This window comes from Pseudoliparis swirei, chromosome 22 (genome assembly GCF_029220125.1).
Source record: "Pseudoliparis swirei isolate HS2019 ecotype Mariana Trench chromosome 22, NWPU_hadal_v1, whole genome shotgun sequence".
Classification (NCBI taxonomy): Eukaryota; Metazoa; Chordata; class Actinopteri; order Perciformes; family Liparidae; genus Pseudoliparis; species Pseudoliparis swirei.
The window spans coordinates 10,420,493-10,447,103 of record NC_079409.1 but is presented as its reverse complement, the minus strand read 5'-3'; the positions used below and the strand labels follow the sequence as shown (position 1 = coordinate 10,447,103).

The window sequence follows — 26,611 nt, the reverse complement described above, 5'->3', positions numbered from 1 at the left end:
TCGGTCAAACTCTGACAGACATACTTGCCAATCTGCACTGTGTAGAAGTTGCGCACTGTCAAGTTGCACACACGCCTTCCGGGTATGGAAGGCTAACTAATGAGCGAATTAGCTCGTCAGAGTTTTGCCGTAGCTCGTGCGGTTGACTGCGCATATGTGCTGACCCGTGTCTCGGACTAGCTGCTCTGTATCAGGGGGCAAATGCCGTGGGGAGGATACTTTAAAAAAAATGACATGCGATATATCTGCACTGCTTTCGATCGACCTATTGGGCACCCCTGAGCTAAACTAATCAACAGGAGAGTTAAAGTCAGACTCGTTATGATGACACAAAATGATCCGTATCATATCCTTATCAACATGCGTCATTGTCTGCAACGGGGCTTTCCTCACTCTGCCTTGCCAAACTTGAGTGCGCCCAAGCTCCAGGAGATGCTGGCCTTAGGGTTACTGCTTCCAGACTGGCACTCCAGAGTTAACATCTGGCCCCGACGTAGCTCCTCCTGTTTGGTTGAAATCTTCATACTCACTGCTGTAACTAAAGAACCATGGGGAAAACCATAACACACAATCTCAACTCTCTGACAGTATCAAGATGAACAGGACAACATGATGGAGCAAAGATCTGTGTGAATGGGTTTACATCAAATCCATTTATCTGGTATTGTGCTTTTCTCTCTCAAGTTGGAGTGGAGTGCAGCTCTGCCAGTGATAATGTGTTAGATATTGTGCCTAACTCACAGTGAACCATGAGCTGAGTTTGGGCAGAGATAGTCTTCTTTGCCTTATTTGTGGCATCGCAGCGGTAGGTGGCCATGTTATCACTTGCCGTCAGGACCAGGACCAGTTCTCGAACCACACCTCGATCAAAGGACGTCTGCTTCAGTGCATCAGGCACAGCCTTACCGTTCTAAGACAGAGGGAAGGTCACAGAGAGATGTTTGCACTCTAGACATACTGTACAACACACACAGACCGAGCACACTAACCTTGAACCAAGTCAGAGTCCCAGTGGGATTCCCGCCGGTTGAGAAGCAGATGAGACGGACCGTGGTGCCTGAACGAAGGGGGACATCTTGAGGGGGAGTGTCGAGCCACACCTTTTGAGGGGGATCTGTTATAAAAGGAAATATATTTAATATTGAAAACATGTTATTCCTATTTGGTTACCATACATGTTTTGCAGACTAGTTGTTCACAATGCTCTAGAAAACCATCACTGACTTCGGAAAAGGTTGAAGATTTTAAAGTTACAGTCATACAAAACACAAATATGACAAAGCGGCACATGAAAATAGTTGCTCTTTCTATGTCAAGTATGATAATAGCCAAGCGCTTTATTTATGCGATTTTACATTTCTTGACATTCAGTTCTTGAATTAAAAATATAAAATTAAATGAACCATGATGGACATGTTTTTTGATAAGATGTAGAAAAAAAAGTGGGACCAAATCAAAATGTATTTCTCCGTGGTGATTTTCTATGCTGGTTATGTCTTAATATTTCAAAAAACTACACTTTTGCTTACTCACAATATACATTAAGTGTGGCGGTCTGGGTCTTGGAGAAGTGTGTGCCCTTGTTGAAAGCTTCGCAGGTGAGTTTCAGCCCATCCTCCTTCTGGGAGACCGTGTGGGTCATGTTGGACATGGTTGTCATCCCACCATTGTCTCCCTACAGACACAACGCACACATGACACATCAGTCGGGGGACAGACACCCTTTGTCTCTGGCATCCTCAGTCTTGAGAGAGAGAGAGAGAGAGAGAGAGAGAGAGAGAGAATGCTGGAAGAAAAACAACCAACACTGGCTTGTCTTTGCGAATACAGATGGCAAATTAGCTGCTGTAATGACAGATGTAGAGCACGGCCTCTGATAAATAAGCATATTCATCTGACTCTGCCGCTTTGCATACTGTTATAAATTGAGCAAAGCAACATTTTGCACCTGCCTGATAGTGGTCATGCCTGTGCAGCACATCTGGTTATTAAAGCCATTATTGTGGTGATTACCGTAAAAGCCACAGTCAGAAAGACTAACAAAGACACCGGACAGGAGCGTCAGTCTTCATTAACCTCACACTGTTTCAGTTGCATTAAAGCTCATGCACAGCACACTGAGTGCCTGTGTAAGATCAAATGAAAACGCTGCTGCCAGATGAATAAAGAGCTTGGTTAATAATGCTCATCTTCTGTGTCAGCTTTTATTCACTTTGATCTTATTAAGATACACAAAAGAGGGGAAGAGTAGAAGAATACTCTTTTTAGAATCGGCAGCGTATTCATTTGCAAAGCTGCAGCAGGTCTCTTCCGACACACTGCTCATGGTCATAGTGTTTACTTTCATCTCGAAAAAGTTTACGAGGTCACATTTAATTTAGAACATTTTATTTTAACGTACTCGGATGTTTTTTTTAAACGTGTTTTGTTGGAAGACACTGACTGAGGGGCAACGCTTTACCCTTTTCAGTTTTCTCTTCAAACCGACCAGCGTGGTCACCATGACATCTCACATGTCCACTGGCTCGTTCTTTCCCTCTCTTCCGGCTTCGACAGATAGACTTAGAAACCTTGACTTATTGTGTCATGTGTAGTCCCACCTCTTCCGTAGCTGCAACAGTGGCGTTGAGCTGCTTGTAGCCGAGCCACCAGCGAACCTGGACGGGCGGATTACTGGAGGCGGCAAAGCAGCGCAGCTTCAAATCCTGCCCCTCAACTACTGTGAAGGAACCCAGCAGAGTCACCTCTGCGGGCTCAACTGTTGTACACGCACACACCAAGGTAGGCAAACATACAAAGACAAGTCAGTACAAATATTGCCCATGAATAGCACATTCAACAGCTACCTATTCTGATCACAGTGGCAGTGCAACTATTTGTGGATGTGAAATGTCATGATGTATCAAGGGGGAGAAGGAAAATCACTTTGAGTGGCAACTTGTTTTCTCAGGAGGTTTTCCATGTGATTTCCAAAGTCTGCTTCGTTGTATCCACAGGGGGAGACGGGGTACAATAGCTGCAGGCAAAGTGATGCAGCTGCATAAAGCCTTCAGGGGGATACAGAGAATGAGCACTGTGCTGGCAGACATGGAGAAGGGGGGGTCATGTATGTACATCTTTATACTCATGTGTGTCTCTGCCACATGAAACACAGAATGGGATGTTTTTTTGCATGCCATTCCACAAAGATTGTTGAAATTAAGCTAGTGCCATGAGGTAAAAGTGGCATATTCATATTTCACCTGTGAGTTTTTTTTCTGTGCCCTCCAGCTTATGCCTGTGCCTGGAGCGCAGTCAGCAGCTCATTTTCAACATCTCTGTATGGATGACTATGAGACATGGCACAAGGGTCTGTTGGGGGCCTTGTGGGGGAAGGAGGAGCACCAGAGTAAGTGTTCAAAAGATTTCTGCAAGGACCCGTGCTAATTTAAAGCATATATAAAGCCCTGACTTGGCATTGTCTGGCTCTGTAGTGGAATTCAGGCCAATGTTCCAACTCAATGCACCACGGCTGCTGAATATTAATTCTGCCTTTGTTTTATTGTTGCTGAAACAAACATTTTATATTCGGAGAGAAAATTATAATCTATTAACCATGGGCGTTACTATCGCACAAAGTGTGGGCTTTACCGCCTCAGGATTGTGCATTGAAGCAATTCAGCTGAATTAGTGTAGCAGCTATGAAAGAGCATGCATTGATACTATTCTGGAGGCAGACGGAAATATGGGCTGCAGCCATAACAACCATTAGTTTCATTCATGATATTAGTACTAACAATTTTGCTGGGACAGCAAAAGAGTTGGTTTTGGAGGTAAGACTCATTTTAGATTCCTTTGCTTCATATCCATATCCTAAATTATCCATTGCTGCAAGTCCTGCCAGGGCTTCAGCATCGTGCACTATTTTGAGCACTATTTTGACTCACAGAGCACAGTGATTTTGCGGCTGACAGACAGAGGTGACAGGGACACCAGATTGACACTTTCACAACACAGCACTGCCTGGTTGTCTGCAGGGGTGATCTTCAGGTTGAGGACGCTTCTGGACTTCTGCGCTACAACATCTGCTTCCCAAGTGATGGACAGAACTTCTCCATTCTGACACACAGATGAAAGCGTGGAATTCAAAAAGGCAACATCAAGAATACGAGAGGCTACAACTATTGTGATACTGAGACTACAAGTTGTGAAACTACAGTACAATAGCTAATTGTGTTAGTGTGACAGTGTGTTACAAAGCCTGCTTCAGATGGTGCAGGAGATTTACCTTGGTCCATTGGAGAGAGGAGAGAGGGTTTCCACCATGAGACACACACTCCAACACAAGCATTCTCCCCGCTTTGACGTCCTCTCTCTCCAGACCCACCATAACTGGAGGCTGAGGTGAGACTGCCGGGAAACAAGAGACACAAATGAAAATGGACTTGACAAAAGAGAAATGGCAAAGAGGGCGAGAGAAAACGGAAGAGAAAAGGGGTGAGGGGAAAGAAAAGGATGTAGTAACTCAGGGTAACAGGGATGGAGCTTGATAGGATGACATAAAAAAGAAACTGCAGTGCAATGAGAACACTCTTGGCAATTGAGTATAGGAGCATCCATATTTGTTGAGACAGGGCCAATAAATTGGGCACATTCAACATGACTGTGGGATAAGAGGTCCAGATTTGATGAAAGTATTACGTATTAAGGGAGCAGTGAACTGGATCAAGTCCATAAAGCAAAATAACAGATGTTCAAATAGTAATAAGGCAATGTGAAATATGAATAAATTACAGCCCCCTTGAATAAAATATATGCAGTAAATAGAGGACAGGCCTTTGTTATTGCCGCAATCAGTCTCAGAGAGCAGGCTGCAGACCCTGGACCAGCGTGACAAATTGCTACCTTGCTAACAATCTGGCTGGTGGGAAATGGCCACTGTGCTGGCTCTGATAGGCTGGCATGCTGAGTAAGACTGCAGCGGTGGTCCCAAGTTCTGCAACATTAGCACTTAGCACGGAGCCCATGTTGTTTAATACAGAGCAGACAGACAAAGAGGAAGGGAGGAGAGCTCACGGTTATTGGTGGTTGTTAAAACAGCAGCAACGACGTCTAATGTAGAGGAGTATAGACAGAGAGGGCATGAAGGCGTCTCGTCGGCCCGTGGATAATAGGCAGCTGAGGAGGAGGCAGCGCTCGCTACTGAAGGTGTCAGCAGCCCTGCTGCACTTTAATCAACAACATGATTTAGGCCTGGGAGAAGCAGGTGGGTAGACTCTTAGGCCTAAACAATCAATTACCTTAACTGATCGACAGAGAAGAAAATACTAAACCAACTGTAGAGAACAGTAGTTCAGGGCCAGACTGGAGAGACCGAGAAACAGAATGTGTGTCAACTCACCTTTGTGTGCTACAGTAATAATGGTGTTATATAATTTTGCACGGGTTGTGAAAATAACATGAAAGAAAAAGCAAGAGAAACTGCCTCCCCTTCTGCCTCAGTGGATTCTAAATTTAATTTGAGCTGATGAGCACAAAAGTTAGTTCTGTAGGGTTCATTATTTTTAACTGTTGAGGCTTTAGCTTCCCTTATTAGTTATTACAATCTTTTTAAAAAATCAGTAGGCTACTTGAAGCCTCACTGAAACTATTCATCTCAGTTTTCTAATAAGTGGTTTATGTGTTTTGGTTAACATTGGGGAAATAAGAATAAGAGCATAGATAATTAAAAGATGACAGAATAATACTTTAAATCTAAAATAAGCTCATTCAAATGTATTTGCGGGGTTGGTGTTTGATTCTCCGCTGCTAGCCACCACTGTGGAAACTGTTACATGGTTTTACAGTGCGAGAGCTCGCCTCTTGTTTTGGTCGTGTTAATCTCTGGCCACCAGGGGCAGCCTTGTGAGCAGGAGGCAGTCACACGTATGTGTGAATTTGCCTTCAGGTCGAATTTTTCTCCTTGGACCACTAACACAGACTGAGTGCACAAGGCCGGATACCCTTCGGCCTCCCTGAGGTTGGGTTCCTGTGTGGTTGAATGTGTTTGTACACTGTGTTTCTTATTTAAAGAGAAGGGGTGTTGACTGTCAGTTTACAGACAGGTTGAGACACTCACACAACACGTTCATGGTCATTTCGGTCTTCACAGGCCGGAATTGGGCGGGGTTCTTGGCATGACATGCCAGCTGCCTCCCGTTATCAGTGCTCAGAGCGGTGACCCTTTGGGAGGTAGCGGAAAGACAAACAAAATGTGAAGGACAAAAGACAGAATGTGTATAATAACTCTTACAAAACTCAGAACTCATACATTACTATAAACAGAGTCCACATATAAGTAAAGTACAGAAGCGCTATCAGTAAAATGTGCTTACTGTATGTTTTAAAGAAAAAGTACTACATCAATGGGCATGCAGCATTATAATGTTGTAGCTGGTCGACACGGAGGTTGTTTTTACCACTTTATATACAGTTTGGTAGTTTAGTGGTTCCCAATCTAGGAGTCACACAATATGTCCGAGGGGTCATAAGATGATTAATGGGGTAGAAAAGAAGAAAAAAAATAGTTTTAGTCCACAAATGTGTGTTCATTTTTCTCTAGCATTTGCGCCTTAGTGGATAGCGATAGCTTGGAGAGCAACAGAAACGGTAGAGGGGAGAGAGAAGGGCTACCATGCAGCAGAGGGCCAAGGCCGGACTCAAAGCCAGGTTGCTGCAGTCAGGATGCAGCATTGACACATGGTGAGCACGCTCTACCATTAAGGTGTTGTAATTTATTGGCTATCTCGTAACTATAGGCATCAGACAGTCAAAACTAGAGAATGTAGTGCAAAATGTACCTTTGAAATTAAGTTAAGAAGTATTAAGTAGCATAACATGGAAATACTCAAGTAAAGTACAAGCATCTTACGAATGCACGTTGTGACATACATCGAGAGATAGATTTATTCCGGCCCAGTTTACTTTCTCAGTTCACGTCTTCTGTATTAAATTACATGACAATGTCAACCGTAACAATCACACATGGCCCACTGCTGTGTACGCTCAGTGTGAATATGAGGAAGGCGCATCAATATTGCTTAAGACCTTGGCTTTTCTGCAATAGAGCTGAACAGCGCTGCAGCTCCTCAGTACCAATGTTATCTCAGGATATGACAAGAGGTTATTATCTTTGACGCAGAGGAGACAAGCAGGATTAAAGTAATCTACGGCCCTGTTTAATGTATAGGCACCTGGCGAACCGGCGAGGATCGGATCTGTCTCGCTGTCGGAATGTAATTTTGTGCATTTGACAGAAGCTAATTCAATCGCACAGTGCCAAGTAACAGCTCGCTGTGAGCAGAAATTCATTGTACTCACTAAGACAAGGGGAGAATATACGAGCGGGGTGAGAACGAGGGAAGCAAAAAACAAAGACAGACTCGGGGAGATTGAGCAAGTTGGTGAAGAGAATCAGTCTGGCAGGCAGGCCAACACATACGTTACTTCAGTATGCGTGTTCAGGAGCTTATCCTTTGAGCCAGACATGGTGAAAGACTCTGCACCTGTCAGCTCGACTCCATCTACCAGACACAATGGGGGGAAGGAACACAAAAAAAGGAGAATACTGTGTGTAAATATGTTCACGTGAAACAAAAAAATCTGTATTGTTTTTGTATGGAAAGGTGAATATGATGAACATGTGCTCTGTTCTGTGTGTGTGTGTGTGTATCAGTTTGTACAGTAACGGTATGCACATTTGTCTTAACCTGTGTTTATACTGAAATCAAATCAGAGCTGAGATTACAAAATGAGAAAAACTAAATTACATTTTACTGAACACAATAAAGATGTGCAGGACAAATTCAAACCCAGAGAAAACAATAGAGCATCTCTCCTTCTCTGTAATATACAGTCATTTAGGTGGGAGGGGGGAGCAAAAGGCAAAATAACAAAAACATTGTAATATTGCGGTGGTTTCTGTAAACAACTATGATATTTGTTACATTCTCTGGATGTGCAAAAAAGTCAGTGGAAATTGGAAATTCTTATGTTTAGGCAATTTCCTCCCACACAGAGTCTGCTTCCTTCAACTCTGCTATTCGAAGACGATGCAACAAGAGATCTTTACATATCTCTGAATATTGAAGTTGCAACCTATAGATATCCCAGAATGTAGAGTATCAGAAAAACCCTTTGTTCTAAGCTGAACAAAGGGCCACTCTAAGGAGAAGTTGACGATCTCTGTCACATTCAGTGCTGTTAAAGAGGGCGACTCACCTTTAAATAGTGAGATTTCAGCCACAGGCTTTGCGTCAGGGGCTATGCAGATGACGGTGTATTTCTTCCCTTCCACCCAAGGTGTCTCCATGTCCACCTCAAAGTACGGCTTGGAAGAAGGAACTGAATGAAAGAAACAGAAGCTCCAATTTAATATTTATCATACCATTAACCTACTATTCATCACACTAATCGTTGGTTCAAAGAAGCAAGCGCTATCACAGATGGATATTAGCTTATGCAATGATAGGATAATAAGTGCTCGCAACAATTGAGAGTGACTTGAATGTCACAGCTTTTTTCAGTGATTCACTCCAGCAAGGTTGGATGTGCTGTTGAGTTTGAATACAAATTGTGGACAAGCGGAGATGAAACGGTGATGAAATCGATCGTGCGCTAATGTATCACAGCAAACACCAAACACTTCTCTTCTCAGATCACCCCTCAGCTAAATGTGTGCTTTTTGGACGGATCAAAGCTGTCTTCACTTCTCCAATGTTCTAGTCTACAATCGTTTTATCTGACCATAAATAGGAGAGAGAAAAAAATGCTTTTAACACAAGGGACCGGAAATTGTTTGGCAGTACATTTTGGAAATCTGTCACCAACTCACTATCAAAGAGATTTTTGCCCCTCTGTGAGTCACTCTTTACCAAGACTTCTGGTTCAGTACGCTACAGAAAGCTATTGTGCAAGCTTTTAGCGAGTGGGTGAGCCAGTAGAATTACAAACTATGGTTACTGTTAAGGTTGTTTTCTTTCATCAGAGATCAAGTGCAAAGGCTGCATGAGTTCAAAAGACAGAACGGGGAATTGGAAGGTACAGGATACATGTGGTGTGAGCGAAAGACATGAAAGACACTTGCAGAGGAGTAAAGAGATATGGCAGGAATAAAAAGTGAGTCTAAGAAAAGCTGCAGAAGAGAGCACAGGCAGGAGGATAGCTGATGCTGGATTCTGAGGCAAATCCACGGCTAACGTGTGTATGTTGTGGCTGGACCACAATCAAAGCAGTCAGCCATGCAGCTCCTCTCCATCTCTTCGGCACATTCAATCAATCCGGGGCCACTAGGAGGAGCTGTTGCTGTGTGCAGAGTCGCCCATTGGCTACAGTCTGCTATTGAGACAGATGAGATGTGGCTGCAGCTTCAAACTGATTTAAAAGAAGCAATTGAATCTGTGTGGACTGCGATGGGTTACCCAGAGCACTGCAGAGGCGCACGCTGCACTAATGAGATGCATTTGTTTGTTTCCCCCCCTCTTCCCTGAGAAGATGACTGGGCCATGCATCTGTTGACAGCCCCTGCACTCTCAATCTGCTAAAGCCCGCACGATTCAACATAGGCGCATCACTTGTTGTGCTAGAGCAGTGTCTGGCTGCCGAACAAATCCTGGAATAAGAAGAATGATATGTTAGCAAATGAGCCAGGCTGGTATCTCATTTTTTCCTCGCTCGCTCCCGCTGGCCCCGGCCCTCTTATCTCTCATTCACTCCATCATCCCTCTCGAGCAGCCCGAGCCCACTCCCTCTCCCCACGCTATCCTTCTTGACCACTGCAGTTAAACGGCAGACCTGAGGAGGAAGGTGTGTCCCAGTCATCCATCACATCTGCAAACCATGTGACCCGATAAGCCCAGTCAGGATGAACACATTATTACAAACGTAATAGCATGTGTGGACAACAACAAAACACTCTCTATTCGATTTACTCAACATGCACTCAGAGCAACAACAAAAAAAGCAGAGAGCAAATGAGCTAAGCTGTTCTTTAAATTAACACGTTCTGCCCCTTCTTTGTCTAATTGCCTGTCGGCTTTGTTAGTTGGTCTCCCTGTCTCTCTCTGTGCTTTCTAGTCATATCACTCTTCTAAAGGTACATCTATGAACACAATACGAGATAGGCATGCAAAGCCTTGCTCCTGCCTTTCAGAAGTGAAACAGTGAGCCGCAAAATTCAATTCATTAGACAAATACAGACGGATGGATGGATAAGGCAGATAAGAAGCAGATTAGCAGACACATCAATATGCATATCCACCTATCTTTCTCTCTCATTCATATACAGATGCACAAACTATCTTTCCTCCTTTGTACACAAACAACCAACCATAAACTCAAGTCTACAGTGCGCGCAGATTTGCATGCACAAACACACTGACACAGGCGAGTGAGCATGCAGACAAGCCAAATTCATCTCACTTCCATCTAAAAACAGGCGCCAGTGTGTGCACAGTCTAACATGGGATACCGCGCAATTTTTTTTTTTAATATTGGAGAGGGCCCGGAGGATAGAACAGTCTCTAAAAAGCTTATTTTGTTGAATTAAGAAAATATTAGAGACCAGATGATCCGACTTCTTAAAATCACATGGGCACAACTCATCAGTTTTATCTCTGGAAGACAAAGATTGGCATGCACAAGGGTATATGTTTATACTTGTATGTGACTAAACACACACAAACACAGACACACACAGACACACATCGCAGGTCTCAGGTGTGTGATCTCTGGCAATGAAAGCCTCTGAAACAGTGCTCTTCTTTTATAGCTTTCCCTTCCTCTCTGTCTCCTTTTCCCATCTGCCCTGCTCTGCTCTTCTCTGTTCTAGAGGAGAAGTGGAGCAGCAGCTCTATTCCCCCCCCGCCCACCATCACAACTCTCCTTCATGACCAACCACTACTATCTCTCTTTCAAATGTTTAGGTTTTGGGACTACATTTGTATTTTTTACCCATCTGTAGCGGCGTTCCGTCGTTGTTTTCTTAATCCGCTAAAGAGCTGCAGACACAATGAGTTTCCTCTCACGCGCATGACAGGAGACCGTTCATTTCCTTTTCTTTCGATTTTATTTTAAACAGCAAAAAACGCTGACAAAGTATACAAATAATAAACGTTCAAAACGATCTCATGGTCTTACGGTAAAAAAACTATATCCCTCATGTCTAATGCGGCTCTGTTCTTACACCTGTTGCCGTCATGACGTCATTAAATAGCCTGGCCCGAGCGTCAGTCATTAACATAAAGATCTTTTCATATATTCAACTTATAGTTCCTCCAAAATGAGCATAAATCTAAATATTAAATTATAAACAATTCTGAAACTTAAATATACTAAAAACACACTTGTGGCTCTTACACCATCCATAACCATTTACAGGAAATATTTCACATGTGTGCAAGGACAGTAAATGTAACTCATTGATATAAAATGAAAAGAAAAGAATGTCTCACTTGACGACTTAGCAGGGACTCCTTTGCTAATTGTCTGGCACTGTAATAAGTACACCGTCACACCGATTTATAGCACGCCGTCCTCTGATGGGGTTATATCTTGGGCAACTGTCAGAACTTCTCGTGAACGAAGATGAATAAAGTCACCATCTTCTATGTTGCTTGTGCCCCCATTTATAAGTTGTTCCATTATTCATAACAGGGAATCGTAAAATGAAGGCTCATTATATACTCTCCAAGTGCTAAAGTCATTACCTACCGCAAAAATCTCACCATAGCTCTGGTTCCTAACATGTCCTCTAACCTCCAACCAACACTGATAATAAGCTTACACACATGAGCAAACACACACACACACACACACACAGACACACACAGACCAAACTATGGCAACCGAATGAGTAACATAGTCTAAAACCAGATACATAAACGTTTTGAACATTTGCAGGAGGATTCTCTCCAGGAATGCAATGCAGTAAGGCAGAGCAGTGTTCATTAATAGGATTAAATGCCAACACTAATGGTATGAACTGAGACACAGGATGTGTCAGGTATGTGACGGGCACATTGCGGGGTAAGTTTTGGATGAGGGGGGTTGGGTGAGGGGGGGGGGGGTAGCGGAGGGGGTAGAGGTTGTTACTGTCATGGATTACTCACTGCCACTTCATCTGCCTATTGCAGTAATCCCCTATCTAAGCTCCACAGGAAGGCAAAAACACACAAGAGTTATGTTGCGCCAATGGAAATGTCTTGAAAACATCTTTTTGTAAGCTCATGGATGGGGCTTATTGACATTTGTGTCTCCGTCCCTGCTACTCACTGCCTGTAGTGATCCATCCTGAATTAGCCAGTCAAGATAGCGCTCCCTCTGACCCAAGAATCCAATTATACCATCAGGCATCTCTGTTTTGTTTTCATATTCCTCCCCTCTCCCATACTGTATCTCCTCATAAAGAGTTTATCGTGTTTTGATGCAGAGCTTGATGGGATATGGCCATGGTTGACTGGCCAGGGGCGTGGGGCCTTGGGAGCTGTAGTTCAGTGATGGAGAAGTCTGCGGGGATCTCATCGTAGATGGTGCTCTTTAAAAGGATGCACACTTTCCAGTCCCAGTTCAGCACTAACAGGAGATTGAAATCATCAACTCATTTTCAAGCCCCAGATTAGTCACATATTTTGAATCAGTTGAGTTGGTGGGCTGGAACAAATGACCCTTTAGGACCAAGGCTGTCGCTTCACTCTTTGCCCTTTGCAACAGTACAGCTGCAACTGTCCATCTTAAACAGTCAACATCTGGAAAGTGTTCCCAAGACACCAGCTACGATTCAGATCTGAGCATGTTTCAAACACACACATGGGTCTGTGGGTCTATGTGTGTCTGTGTGTATGGATATATGGGTGTATGAGTCTATGGATCTATGGGTCTATGGGTGTACCGGTCGATGGGTCTATGGGTGTACGCGTCGGTGGGTGTATGGGTGAATGGGTTTACGGATCTATGGGTCTATTGGTCTATGGGTGTATGGATCTATGGGTGTATGTGTGTATGGATCTATGGTTGAATGGATCCATGGGTGAATGGGTCTATGGGTGTACGGGTCTATGGGTATATGGATCTATGGGTCTATGGGTGTATGGGTCTATGGATGAATGGGGCTATGGGTGAATGAGTCTATGGGTGTATGGGTCTCTGGGTCTGTGGGTCTATGGGTGTATGGCTCTTTGGATGTATAAGTCTATGTGTCTATGGGTTTATGGGCCTATGGGTGTATGGGCCTATGAGACTAAGGGTCTATGGGCACACAGAGCAGCAGTATGGATCATGGAAAATATACGACTACCAGTGATCCCTGATGCAACATAAACATAATTAATTTTGACCTTTTCAACAATGCCCAAGGCAATCTGTTGACTTTGTGCATGTGTGGGCGCAAATGCAATATGCATCTCAGAGGTAATACATGTGAGAGTCGAGCCTGCTGTGGCTGCAGGTGGAGGCCTGCTGTAGGACACAAGACTGCTGCAGTGTGGAACAGAACGTATACTCAATGGAGACGTCTGCGGTCTATGCCTCTTCCTATCCCACACCACCCGCCATCCCTCCCACTGGCCCATTGATGTCAGAAAAACCTGCTTTCTTCTCAGAAGAGTTAGGCCACTAGAATCGCCACGGCAACCCCCCCCCGCCCAAAAAGAAGAAAAAACAACCTCTCCATGGTCACCAAAGAGAAAGCCGGAAAGCTAGGCAGAGAGAGGGAGAAATTGTGCAGAATGGGGAGGGGGATGTAAGCAAAGGAACTGGGTCTGGAGAAGAAAGGTTCTTTTAGAATCATTTCCTTGCCACATATGGGCTTGCTCCCACAAGCAAGAGGGATAGGGAGAGAGAGATACCGGTTGTTAGAGAGTGACTGAACAGCTGGTCTAATCTAGATACACAATTACATCTATTCCAGCCCGTGTCTGAGTCGGAATTTTTCAATCCCTTCTGTTATAATTTATTCCAATGCAAGGAAAAGACACAGATTGCCTCGAGGCCTGCCAGGGAATCCAGGTGGTTCTGATACTTTACATTGTGTTTCTGCTGGTTAAAGCCATAGACCTACTGTACAGGAACATGTGGGGATGGCATCGTGCTTGTTAAAGAAATAAATAACGTCAGAAAAGCTAGAAAGATCCTGACTTTCTTTATGGAGACTGCTAGGTTCTACTGTACCAAGGATGGTTTCAATTTAGTTTGCACATTCATGTGAGCGCTCCTTCAAATGCCTTGTCGTAAGCAAATTAAAGCTCTTTATCAATATAAATGAATATTTAACAGCTCTTTATATGCTGATTACCGGTCAGGAGGTTGTGTATGTTACTGGAGTACTGAGGATGCTCCCTGTGTTTTATCACAAATCGTACATTATTTTGTTACTCTGACAAAAGAAAATGGTACAAGCCCCCCCACATCCCCTCTATTCACATTCGATGGTTGTGCTCACTTAAAATGTTGACCCAGGCTGTACTGGAAATGATTGCTTGACTGCTCTCAGACTGGCCCACTTGACATGTGTAGGGGGTTTCATCTTCCAGTTGTGCCTTCTCAATCTGAAGATGATAATGCCCTGGAGAAGAGAGGGAGAGGTTATTCAGACACACTATGTTGTGATAATTGCAATAAATAACAAAGAAGAAATGCTCATGTGGTTTTCTTCTCTCCTCTTCTTTGAACACTCGTTGTTCAGAGTTGTTGTACTTGTATCGATGAGGACCTCCTGTCGGCCTTTGTTCTGTGTGGATTTCTGAGTGTCTGAATTATAGGTAGTTTTCAATGTGGTAAATGGGAAAATTAATAATAAAAGCAATTTATACAATAACAGTCTGGCATTCCAATTCAATATTGTAATATGCCCTACTTCTGGTGTTTGGGTACTTGATTTGATTATAAATAGAGTATTTTTGTATTTCGGTAAAATTGTATCTTTTGGCTTTTCCATTGACATGGAAGGCGTTGTCTTCACTCATAGCAGAGGCATTTTGTTTCAGAATGACTCCAGTTTGTAAAATGAATTCCGATCCCAGATTCACAATGCCGGCTGAATAAACTGTGTATTAATTGATGACAGGCCGAGTCCTTCTCTCTGTAACTCTCTTCTGATAGTCTGGCATGCCAACAGGGCTTGATTTGTTTAATGCATTGCCATAACCTGTGGGGATTAGACGATGTTCAGTGTTGGTTTACCAGCTCCTGATTCTCTGGCGCTCTGCCTACTAACATGTGCAAAATAGTATCTTGGTCTGACAACCACCCAGGCCTAAAATTGCTTGTGTCAAGTAAGCTGGCAAGATAATTAACACCAACCAGAAGCAATTTGCACATCTAAGTTATCATTGAGTGCAGACCGAGAGAGAGACATTGAAGTTATTAATCATATTCCTTTTCTGGAATTACTCACAAATAGTGCAATCAAGTTGCAGAGAGCGCAGATTTATGGTAAGGGAGATGTCGGTTGGCCGCAACGCGATTTGCATATTTGTCCATTACTCAGTATTTATTTTAGCTTGGGCCTTCAACATTTTAGGATACATTATAAACTTCATAGCCATTATGTCGGCAACAGACTAACGTTGGCCCGAAAACTGGACACATATTTTTTCTCTAATTGGGAAAGGCAAAAACCTCACTAGTCTCAACTGTTGAACTGTAATCGGTGAACCTTTTACATCACTCAGTTAGCAAATTGTAAGGATTTCGCGATACTCTCAACTTTTTAAAGAAAGTTGAAATCGAGCAGTTTTTGACAGAATAGGTGCCACAAACAAAGCTTAAGTATTGTCATGTGTGATACAAACTGAATAAAACAAAGTAAGGACGATATTTTATTCCAACAAGCATTCATATAATGGGACAAGTGTGAACGGGTTTTTTCCAGCGTTGTGCTTGTCAGATTCATTAAACTCGATTAAACAAATTCCTTTGCAAATACTTTTTAGTGTTCCCAGCATGCCACAAACAGTATTCAAGGTTGTCTAAACAATACTATTTGAAATGCATAGATATAGTGGAGTAACATCTGCCTTAGCAGAGGATGAAGTCTCGCTCTGTTGGTTGTCGGCGGGCCGGCCGTTCGTGCCTTTTTGTGCCTTTTTGTGTCTGCCATGTACTATAATGACATTACATCATGTGCACCAACCAATGCTTTGGGGCCTTAAACAAGCAGTTGTATCTGTTCTTCCGTGTGTTTGCCTTCACAATTCACAACTTCGTGCACAAATACATGACATCTTTTGTCCGTATACATTATTGCTTCCACTTGGGGAAACTAAGGGGTGCTGAATCTGCTGTAAGTATCTGTTGAAATCAACGCTGGCCTCTCTTGTTTTCATGAATGTGTGATCTCAGGCTTTTTTTAAGCATCATTAAACATCACTGATGGTGACAATCAGTGGAACCTGGTGGAGTATTAAGTGCAGTCAAGTGCCATCTTCAATGATTTTGCTCTTTCCTTGCAGAGTAAAGTGATTGCTTACATCATGTACCTGCGCAGATGGGTAGTTTATTCATAAGTGTATGTTTGCGTGTTTGACAGCTTGTGTGTGTTTGAGGTCCATGTGATCATGTGTATACATTCTCATTTTGTTGTTATTGAGGGGAAAAGAGGCAGGCTTGTTTCTTAACTTGTACCTGCTGTAGTGCTTGATATAATTTACTAATAAGCTGACAAAGTGTTTTCCATGCTTGTTTTTGTCGAGGCGTCAATAAGCATGTGCGAAGTGTGGATGGGCATCTTTGCAGTGTTTATGTGTCGCTGGTTGTCTCCCACACTGTGCAACAGTAAAGTGCAGCTTCTCTAGTTGCCGGCTGATCAGGAACAGATGCTCTTCCCTTACTCGGGATTGCCTTCTAATTGGCTATTACTTTTTATAGACTGTGTTGCAGATTCTGCAACACACTTTATTCCCTGCCACATTTCATAGATTTGCTGACACTGACTCTGTTGCTTTCATTTATTTTCGTCTTAGCATGTGAGTGACAATGAGTGTGATGCGTGACAGGCTGTTACAATCACAGCACCTCCTCATTCCCAGATGCTCCCTGTATAGAGAGCCAATGTGCCATAAGGTTCCCGTAATTTCTGTGTTACTTTATTACAGCACTTTAAAGCCATAGCAACAACATCATCTAATTTACTTTTCGCCAACAGCAGTACTTCTTAATTAAATCTATATGAACTAAATCTCATACAAACACAAAATATATGTACCAATTTAACACAGACAGCATGTTATTGTTTTAATTTATTTGTCATATCATACATTTGTGTACCATCCCCACTACATAGCCCACACAGTAGCTTTGCTTTATATTGACCAGTGGTATTTTATCTTTTCCCACTCAACTGGATGTTAAACCCATAAACTGCAAGTCTCGCTCAAACATAGACAATTTTATGGGTCTCTGGGTCTGTGGGTCTATGGGTGTATGGCTCTTTGGATGTATAAGTCTATGTGTCTATGGGTTTATGGGCCTATGGGTGTATGGGCCTATGAGACTAAGGGTCTATGGGCACACAGAGCAGCAGTATGGATCATGGAAAATATACGACTACCAGTGATCCCTGATGCAACATAAACATAATTAATTTTGACCTTTTCAACAATGCCCAAGGCAATCTGTTGACTTTGTGCATGTGTGGGCGCAAATGCAATATGCATCTCAGAGGTAATACATGTGAGAGTCGAGCCTGCTGTGGCTGCAGGTGGAGGCCTGCTGTAGGACACAAGACTGCTGCAGTGTGGAACAGAACGTATACTCAATGGAGACGTCTGCGGTCTATGCCTCTTCCTATCCCACACCACCCGCCATCCCTCCCACTGGCCCATTGATGTCAGAAAAACCTGCTTTCTTCTCAGAAGAGTTAGGCCACTAGAATCGCCACGGCAACCCCCCCCCCCCCCCGCCCCCCGCCCAAAAAGAAGAAAAAACAACCTCTCCATGGTCACCAAAGAGAAAGCCGGAAAGCTAGGCAGAGAGAGGGAGAAATTGTGCAGAATGGGGAGGGGGATGTAAGCAAAGGAACTGGGTCTGGAGAAGAAAGGTTCTTTTAGAATCATTTCCTTGCCACATATGGGCTTGCTCCCACAAGCAAGAGGGATAGGGAGAGAGAGATACCGGTTGTTAGAGAGTGACTGAACAGCTGGTCTAATCTAGATACACAATTACATCTATTCCAGCCCGTGTCTGAGTCGGAATTTTTCAATCCCTTCTGTTATAATTTATTCCAATGCAAGGAAAAGACACAGATTGCCTCGAGGCCTGCCAGGGAATCCAGGTGGTTCTGATACTTTACATTGTGTTTCTGCTGGTTAAAGCCATAGACCTACTGTACAGGAACATGTGGGGATGGCATCGTGCTTGTTAAAGAAATAAATAACGTCAGAAAAGCTAGAAAGATCCTGACTTTCTTTATGGAGACTGCTAGGTTCTACTGTACCAAGGATGGTTTCAATTTAGTTTGCACATTCATGTGAGCGCTCCTTCAAATGCCTTGTCGTAAGCAAATTAAAGCTCTTTATCAATATAAATGAATATTTAACAGCTCTTTATATGCTGATTACCGGTCAGGAGGTTGTGTATGTTACTGGAGTACTGAGGATGCTCCTGTGTTTTATCACAAATCGTACATTATTTTGTTACTCTGACAAAAGAAAATGGTACAAGCCCCCCCACATCCCCTCTATTCACATTCGATGGTTGTGCTCACTTAAAATGTTGACCCAGGCTGTACTGGAAATGATTGCTTGACTGCTCTCAGACTGGCCCACTTGACATGTGTAGGGGGTTTCATCTTCCAGTTGTGCCTTCTCAATCTGAAGATGATAATGCCCTGGAGAAGAGAGGGAGAGGTTATTCAGACACACTATGTTGTGATAATTGCAATAAATAACAAAGAAGAAATGCTCATGTGGTTTTCTTCTCTCCTCTTCTTTGAACACTCGTTGTTCAGAGTTGTTGTACTTGTATCGATGAGGACCTCCTGTCGGCCTTTGTTCTGTGTGGATTTCTGAGTGTCTGAATTATAGGTAGTTTTCAATGTGGTAAATGGGAAAATTAATAATAAAAGCAATTTATACAATAACAGTCTGGCATTCCAATTCAATATTGTAATATGCCCTACTTCTGGTGTTTGGGTACTTGATTTGATTATAAATAGAGTATTTTGTATTTCGGTAAAATTGTATCTTTTGGCTTTTCCATTGACATGGAAGGCGTTGTCTTCACTCATAGCAGAGGCATTTTGTTTCAGAATGACTCCAGTTTGTAAAATGAATTCGATCCCAGATTCACAATGCCGCTGAATAAACTGTGTATTAATTGATGACAGGCCGAGTCCTTCTCTCTGTAACTCTCTTCTGATAGTCTGGCATGCCAACAGGGCTTGATTTGTTTAATGCATTGCCATAACCTGTGGGGATTAGACGATGTTCAGTGTTGGTTTACCAGCTCCTGATTCTCTGGCGCTCTGCTTACTAACATGTGCAAAATAGTATCTTGGTCTGACAACCACCCAGGCCTAAAATTGCTTGTGTCAAGTAAGCTGGCAAGATAATTAACACCAACCAGAAGCAATTTGCACATCTAAGTTATCATTGAGTGCAGACCGAGAGAGAGACATTGAAGTTATTAATCATATTCCTTTTCTGGAATTACTCACAAATAGTGCAATCAAGTTGCAGAGAGCGCAGATTTATGGTAAGGAGATGTCGGTTGGCATAGCGATTTGCATATTTGTCCATTACTCAGTATTTATTTTAGCTTGGGCCTTCAACATTTTAGGATACATTATAAACTTCATAGCCATTATGTCGGCAACAGACTAACGTTGGCCCGAAAACTGGACACATATTTTTTCTCTAATTGGGAAAGGCAAAAACCTCACTAGTCTCAACTGTTGAACTGTAATCGGTGAACCTTTTACATCACTCAGTTAGCAAATTGTAAGGATTTCGCGATACTCTCAACTTTTAAAGAAAGTTGAAATCGAGCAGTTTTGACAGAATAGGTGCCACAAACAAAGCTTAAGTATTGTCATGTGTGATACAAACTGAATAAAACAAAGTAAGGACGATATTTTATTCCAACAAGCATTCATATAATGGGACAAGTGTGAACGGGTTTTTTCCAGCGTTGTGCTTGTCAGATTCATTAAACTCGATTAAACAAATTCCTTTGCAAATACTTTTTAGTGTTCCCAGCATGCCACAAACAGTATTCAAGGTTGTCTAAACAATACTATTTGAAATGCATAGATATAGTGGAGTAACATCTGCCTTAGCAGAGGATGAAGTCTCGCTCTGTTGGTTGTCGGCGGGCCGGCCGTTCGTGCCTTTTTGTGCCTTTTGTGTCTGCCATGTACTATAATGACATTACATCATGTGCACCAACCAATGCTTTGGGGCCTTAAACAAGCAGTTGTATCTGTTCTTCCGTGTGTTTGCCTTCACAATTCACAACTTGCACAAATACATGACATCTTTTGTCCGTATACATTATTGCTTCCACTTGGGGAAACTAAGGGGTGCTGAATCTGCTGTAAGTATCTGTTGAAATCAACGCTGGCCTCTCTTGTTTTCATGAATGTGTGATCTCAGGCTTTTTTTAAGCATCATTAAACATCACTGATGGTGACAATCAGTGGAACCTGGTGGAGTATTAAGTGCAGTCAAGTGCCATCTTCAATGATTTTGCTCTTTCCTTGCAGAGTAAAGTGATTGCTTACATCATGTACCTGCGCAGATGGGTAGTTTATTCATAAGTGTATGTTTGCGTGTTTGACAGCTTGTGTGTGTTTGAGGTCCATGTGATCATGTGTATACATTCTCATTTTGTTGTTATTGAGGGGAAAAGAGGCAGGCTTTTTTTTCTTAACTTGTACCTGCTGTAGTGCTTGATATAATTTACTAATAAGCTGACAAAGTGTTTTCCATGCTTGTTTTTGTCGAGGCGTCAATAAGCATGTGCGAAGTGTGGATGGGCATCTTTGCAGTGTTTATGTGTCGCTGGTTGTCTCCCACACTGTGCAACAGTAAAGTGCAGCTTCTCTAGTTGCCGGCTGATCAGGAACAGATGCTCTTCCCTTACTCGGGATTGCCTTCTAATTGGCTATTACTTTTTATAGACTGTGTTGCAGATTCTGCAACACACTTTATTCCCTGCCACATTTCATAGATTTGCTGACACTGACTCTGTTGCTTTCATTTATTTTCTTCGTCTTAGCATGTGAGTGACAATGAGTGTGATGCGTGACAGGCTGTTACAATCACAGCACCTCCTCATTCCCAGATGCTCCCTGTATAGAGAGCCAATGTGCCATAAGGTTCCCGTAATTTCTGTGTTACTTTATTACAGCACTTTAAAGCCATAGCAACAACATCATCTAATTTACTTTTCGCCAACAGCAGTACTTCTTAATTAAATCTATATGAACTAAATCTCATACAAACACAAAATATATGTACCAATTTAACACAGACAGCATGTTATTGTTTTAATTTATTTGTCATATCATACATTTGTGTACCATCCCCACTACATAGCCCACACAGTAGCTTTGCTTTATATTGACCAGTGGTATTTTATCTTTTCCCACTCAACTGGATGTTAAACCCATAAACTGCAAGTCTCGCTCAAACATAGACAATTTATGAATACTAATTATGTCATCTTTTTAGTGGCGCTTTTATCATACAAGTTCATTTATTTAACTTGGATAGGTCCATGAAAGGCCAACATGCCATAAACCTTATTCTGTGAGTATCCCTGTTTACCTCTCTTGGGATTTCCAATCATGCTGTAGCGCGGAAAGCCTGGCAGGCTTCTCTGTGGTCCCAGGAGGAGGCCATCTTTCACCCACTGCACAGTCCCTGAGGCCCGCAGCACCTCGCACCTCAACACAGCTGTGGCTCCCATCCGCACAGTGAGGTTCCTGGGCTCAGACCTGAAGGCCTGCTGGGCCTGCGTGCCTGGAGACATAAAAAGGAGGAGGAGGAGGAATGTCGTCGGAGTGGGTCGGGTAGAGGATGTGTTGGGATTTAATGTAAAGAGGTGGAGAGGATCAAGGGCTGATCATGTGTGAGGCGAGTTATTGAGCTAGAAAAAAGGAGAAGAGGGAAAAAATCATAGACACACACCACAGGGATGCAGTCTTGTGGTCTTTTGTCTGAGAAGCCACCCCATTGTGTCTGGCCACATTATTCATCTTGGCATATGTTTTATTGATGGGAGACTGCAGTGATACAGCACTGAAAATGAGTCAATAAAGTAATTACTGCAAATTAAATCCCCCCTCGGCCGTGTAGATAGGGTATTGGGCCGAGGGAAAAAGCATGGGGTATCAGAGACCTCCTTCACCTGTGTGTTTTTCTTCAGTGTCGATGTCCCACCAGCTAATTCCTCCTGGGAAGAGTAATGATTATCACTTTAATCCCTGTTGTTTGCCATAGGTGCGGCGAGCCATCCTTCAGCCAGGCTCTTAGGTGACATTCTGTAGTGCGGTGCACTTGAGACTGGAAGGTAACCTTAGAGCAAGCCACCAATGAGCCTCTAACACTGGGCATAGGATTATTATACATAAGGTGTATGAATAAATTCAGTTCAAGGGGCCAAACAGAACGGCATACTCTAATTAATGCCTAATATCTACGGGCGACTCTCATTTAAACAGTGCCCCACAGAGAAGGCCGCCTGATTCCACCAAGCTGTTTGAATCTTGACCTTCATTGAAGCAATGACCAAGTTGTTTGTGAAGTGCATGCTTTGTTGCCTCTGACAACAAGAGTGAGAGGCAGAGCTCTCAGATCAAGGCTGAACCAGTCACCTCACGTCAAATATGAAGGGCAAGATTGGCCATTACAGAGGATGCATACAAACAACCAAACACAGGAGAACACTTGCATACAGTTTACATAAATGAATACTCAACTGCGGTATATGGCAGCTTCTGAAATCGTTTGACTTTATTATTCTGAGATACAGAAAAACTAAATACCGTATCAAAATGTAGTGATACGACTTCTCGTGTCATGGAGTGAGATTATGTAACTTTTAGATTATTAAACAGCACAAGCTTCCTCTCACAACATGATTCCAAAAACAATGGAGGGAAGCCTTGCTAAATTCATTCCATTCAGAGGTTTTGCAACTTTAGCTTTAGCCTACAGCACTTAGACGTTTAAGACAGTAAATGGGAATCAAGTAATATTGTGCTAGTCTCTTTAACAGTGAACTAATTTACTTGCACTAGTGTTTCATTTAAACCTGCATTCCAACCTCAGTATCTGGCTCATTTAAACTAACAGAGGAAGGAAAATAACTCTGGATTTGGGCTTTAGTGCATTTTAGAACTTGGAAGACTATAGCTGCTTTTGAGCTTGCTGTGTAACTAATATTACTGAATCACTTTACTGACTTAATGGCTCTTCTCTGCTTACGCTACTGTGACCTACATATTTAGTATGTCACAGGTAAACATTTAAAGCGTTTTCTAGCAAAATACCCCAGTCAGGCTGCAAGTTCTCTGAGACTTTACACCAACTGAAGTGAGTTGAAATTAAGAGGAATTCAATGTTCCAGCATCATCAATGGCCTTTATACTGCATTCTGCCACTCGTGACCACAACATTGAGCTTAAGCTTTTGTGTAAATTATTTGGGGGAATTTACTGTGAATTTGTTACTACAGCTGGCCCTCAAACATTACAAGTACTTGACCCATTGCTGAGATAGGAATACTTATTATTACAAACAGACCTTTTGGACTGAACTGACTGCATTCACAATACCACCAGGAGCTGCACCTAAATGGAATGAAACCACGTCATCATTAATTAATGTTATTAATTACAACTGTGTTTTCCTTCTACGATCTGTCAACATTTCTGCAGTGAAATATTGATTTCCATTCGTAATTCAACTGTGGGTGTATAGATGCATGCAATTTCCCCACCCTGACGTCTACATTCATTTTCCCATTACGTTTTTTAAAGATTTTCGAGAGCAGCAAATTCTTTCCAGACAATGTTTCACAGCCTCCACTTCTTCTAGATAAATATGCAGCTCACATGTAATAGTATTATCTAAAAAGTGTCTGTTGGTGACAATTCATCATCTTCAGCTAAGTCTTACTTACCCATCATAAGGTAGCAGTATATGTTTGAGATTATGTTATCCACTATATTGTCTGATCACTTTGTGTTATGTTGAGTCCATGAACTGGAAGTCTTTGTACCATGGAAACTAGTCAGGAAATACTGTTCACATAATGCCCAGTAGCAGTTGGTGTTGTTCATTTTCTGAATAAACTAGTACATGCTGGAAGTTGGATTAGGAGGGACATACACGGTGTAGGAACTGACAAAGATAGCATACACATGCTCACATTGGACAGATTTACCTTCAGCTTAACAACAATCTTGGCAGAAAAAGTCCCTATGGTCACATGTAGCAACCCGTTGGAACATTTTAGGCACTCTTCAGATTAAGCTATTTGCATAAAACACTAAGACCCTGAGACTGGGTTCCCTTGAATAAATCGGTTAACAAAATGTGTTTTTCTACCTAAGGTAGGAGGAATGCTTCGCTGCAAAAGAGCCCACCAAAAGATGCAGCAGCTGGTTTCCTATTTGACAACAATGATATAAATAACTGGTTCTGTTCACCACCTTAATTGCCTATATGCTCAGATGATAACGAAGTGAAAGGAGAAACATAAATAAACACCACAGTAAACCTGTTGAAACTGCCGTAAACATTGTATCTTTCACACAATTTCTACACGATTAGGTGATGACTATAAAATGAATCTATTTAGTTTAACTGACTTACATTCACAGTACATAAATCATTGTAAACCTTTGTGAATTGAGAGTGCGATCCAAACACATAAACATCGAATCCCTATACAGTAAAAAGGAATTTAAGGCTTTAATAAAGTCAAGGTTCCCACTGCTCAATGAATGGCCTGAACCAGATTGGACTTGAAAAGGCCTCAGTTAGTTTCATGATAGCTCCATGGTGACATTTGATTCTCTTACCCCAGATGAGACATAGAAAGTGTAGAGTGGAAGGAGACACAATCCATGCTGAAAATAAGTCCATTTCACCACTGATATCCGACCTTGGACAATCCTGAAACAACCATGAACAAAACAAAATCTATGTGAGATATACATAATAACATGTACCCTACAGGATGAATATAGTAGGTATATGCTTTTAGGAGGCATTTATATTAAGTCCAGCAGTGTCGTTAGTACAAGCCTTTAGTCATTCTGTGTTTAACTTTTCTGTGGTATTTTCAAGGTTTGACTTTATGAAGAAAATACGATAGCTTGTGTTTGCAATACGAATTACTTTTTACTTCAGCATTCGAGTCACAAGTCTCACAGGCATCTGATGAGCACATGATTACAACACAATTGGAGCAGACTTATCAGATAAATCAATCAATCGATCGATCCTGCATGTGCATGCAATGAAAAGATGAACAACTTAAAAAAGCTACAAGACAGGCTAAAAGCAGCTGTGTTGGTAATTTCTGTTTCAGGAGTAAATTATATCTTTTACACACCGATACAGGGCAAATAGATACCTTTCAGTTCTCTGCAAGTTTTATTTACACAGCTCAAAAATTAACGGAAACAATTGGCTGCATGGAAAGCAGAAAGTTCATTCAGCATTGGACAATTCAGACAACCTTTTTAATAATGAGTGTCAGCACAGGACATACTGTGCCTAGAGTAATGCTAGTGTCTGGAAATCATGTGGGTCTCTGCTCATTGCATCCAATACTCTTCCTTATTTGACCTGGGAGAGCCATCTGTGGATTTACATTTTTTGTCAAGTTTGTAATCGCTTAAATTTATCTGCTGCAGGAGTGGAACAAATAATAGTGATTTACTTAATTGAAAACAAAATATTTTCTCATCTGCATAGACAAAATGAATTGAAGGAAACAGCTCTTTGACGCATCTCGCCTCAGTCGATTAGTTGCACTCCAACAGGCTTTGATAAGAATGAACTCACACTCAATTTTTTTTTTTCTTTCAAACATTTGTGTATTTCAGAGCCCACAGAATACTCTTCGAAAACACACAAGGGCAATTATTTCCCTCTTCAATGAGCGGAAATACATTTCTGAGGTTGAAAGTGGCCATCTTCTATATCTTCTCTTTTACCGTCACACATAGGTAAACACAATTATTATATCCTTCCTAATGTTGACATTACTTGTCATATACACTTTACAGTTATCCAGTTCTTTATAAGAAGTACTGGATGTATCTTCCTTAGGATTTAGAGCTCAGGTACAGCAGATGCAGCAAATATTTTTGCTGTTGGCCTCACGAGTCACCATTTTCATTGGGTCTCAGACACAGACTCCCTGACCTCCCCACATTTCCACTCCCTAGTCAAACAACAACCTTAATTGCTTAGAAATGCACCTTGCAAGAATGTTAATTTGCTGATAAATGCTTTTTTTCCTTGTATGAAAAATTTATAATTGTATGTTATTTAACCATTGGTTCAAATGTAACATTACATACATACCAGACCAAATGAAAATTTAATTTGTCTTCAAATATAGGACTTATTTTTTTCTA

The 26,611-nt window shown here is 42.1% G+C and overlaps 1 protein-coding gene across 1 annotated transcript in view; it reads right to left on the bottom strand.

Moving 5' to 3' along the window:
• The window catches only part of nphs1 (NPHS1 adhesion molecule, nephrin), a 36,396-nt gene extending 12,254 nt beyond the window's left edge, over positions 1-24,142 (bottom strand). The window contains exons 1-13 of the mRNA XM_056444710.1: positions 24,139-24,142; positions 21,780-21,974; positions 18,716-18,838; positions 8,239-8,361; positions 7,460-7,541; positions 6,098-6,201; positions 4,268-4,389; positions 3,927-4,098; positions 2,601-2,758; positions 1,534-1,675; positions 990-1,114; positions 742-910; positions 409-538 (exon numbers count right to left, since the gene is read on the bottom strand). Of these exons, the coding sequence (XP_056300685.1) occupies positions 409-538; positions 742-910; positions 990-1,114; positions 1,534-1,675; positions 2,601-2,758; positions 3,927-4,098; positions 4,268-4,389; positions 6,098-6,201; positions 7,460-7,541; positions 8,239-8,361; positions 18,716-18,838; positions 21,780-21,974; positions 24,139-24,142 (1,649 nt within the window). The remainder of the gene's footprint in view (positions 1-408; positions 539-741; positions 911-989; positions 1,115-1,533; positions 1,676-2,600; positions 2,759-3,926; positions 4,099-4,267; positions 4,390-6,097; positions 6,202-7,459; positions 7,542-8,238; positions 8,362-18,715; positions 18,839-21,779; positions 21,975-24,138) is intronic.
• Positions 24,143-26,611: the final 2,469 nt, after the last annotated feature.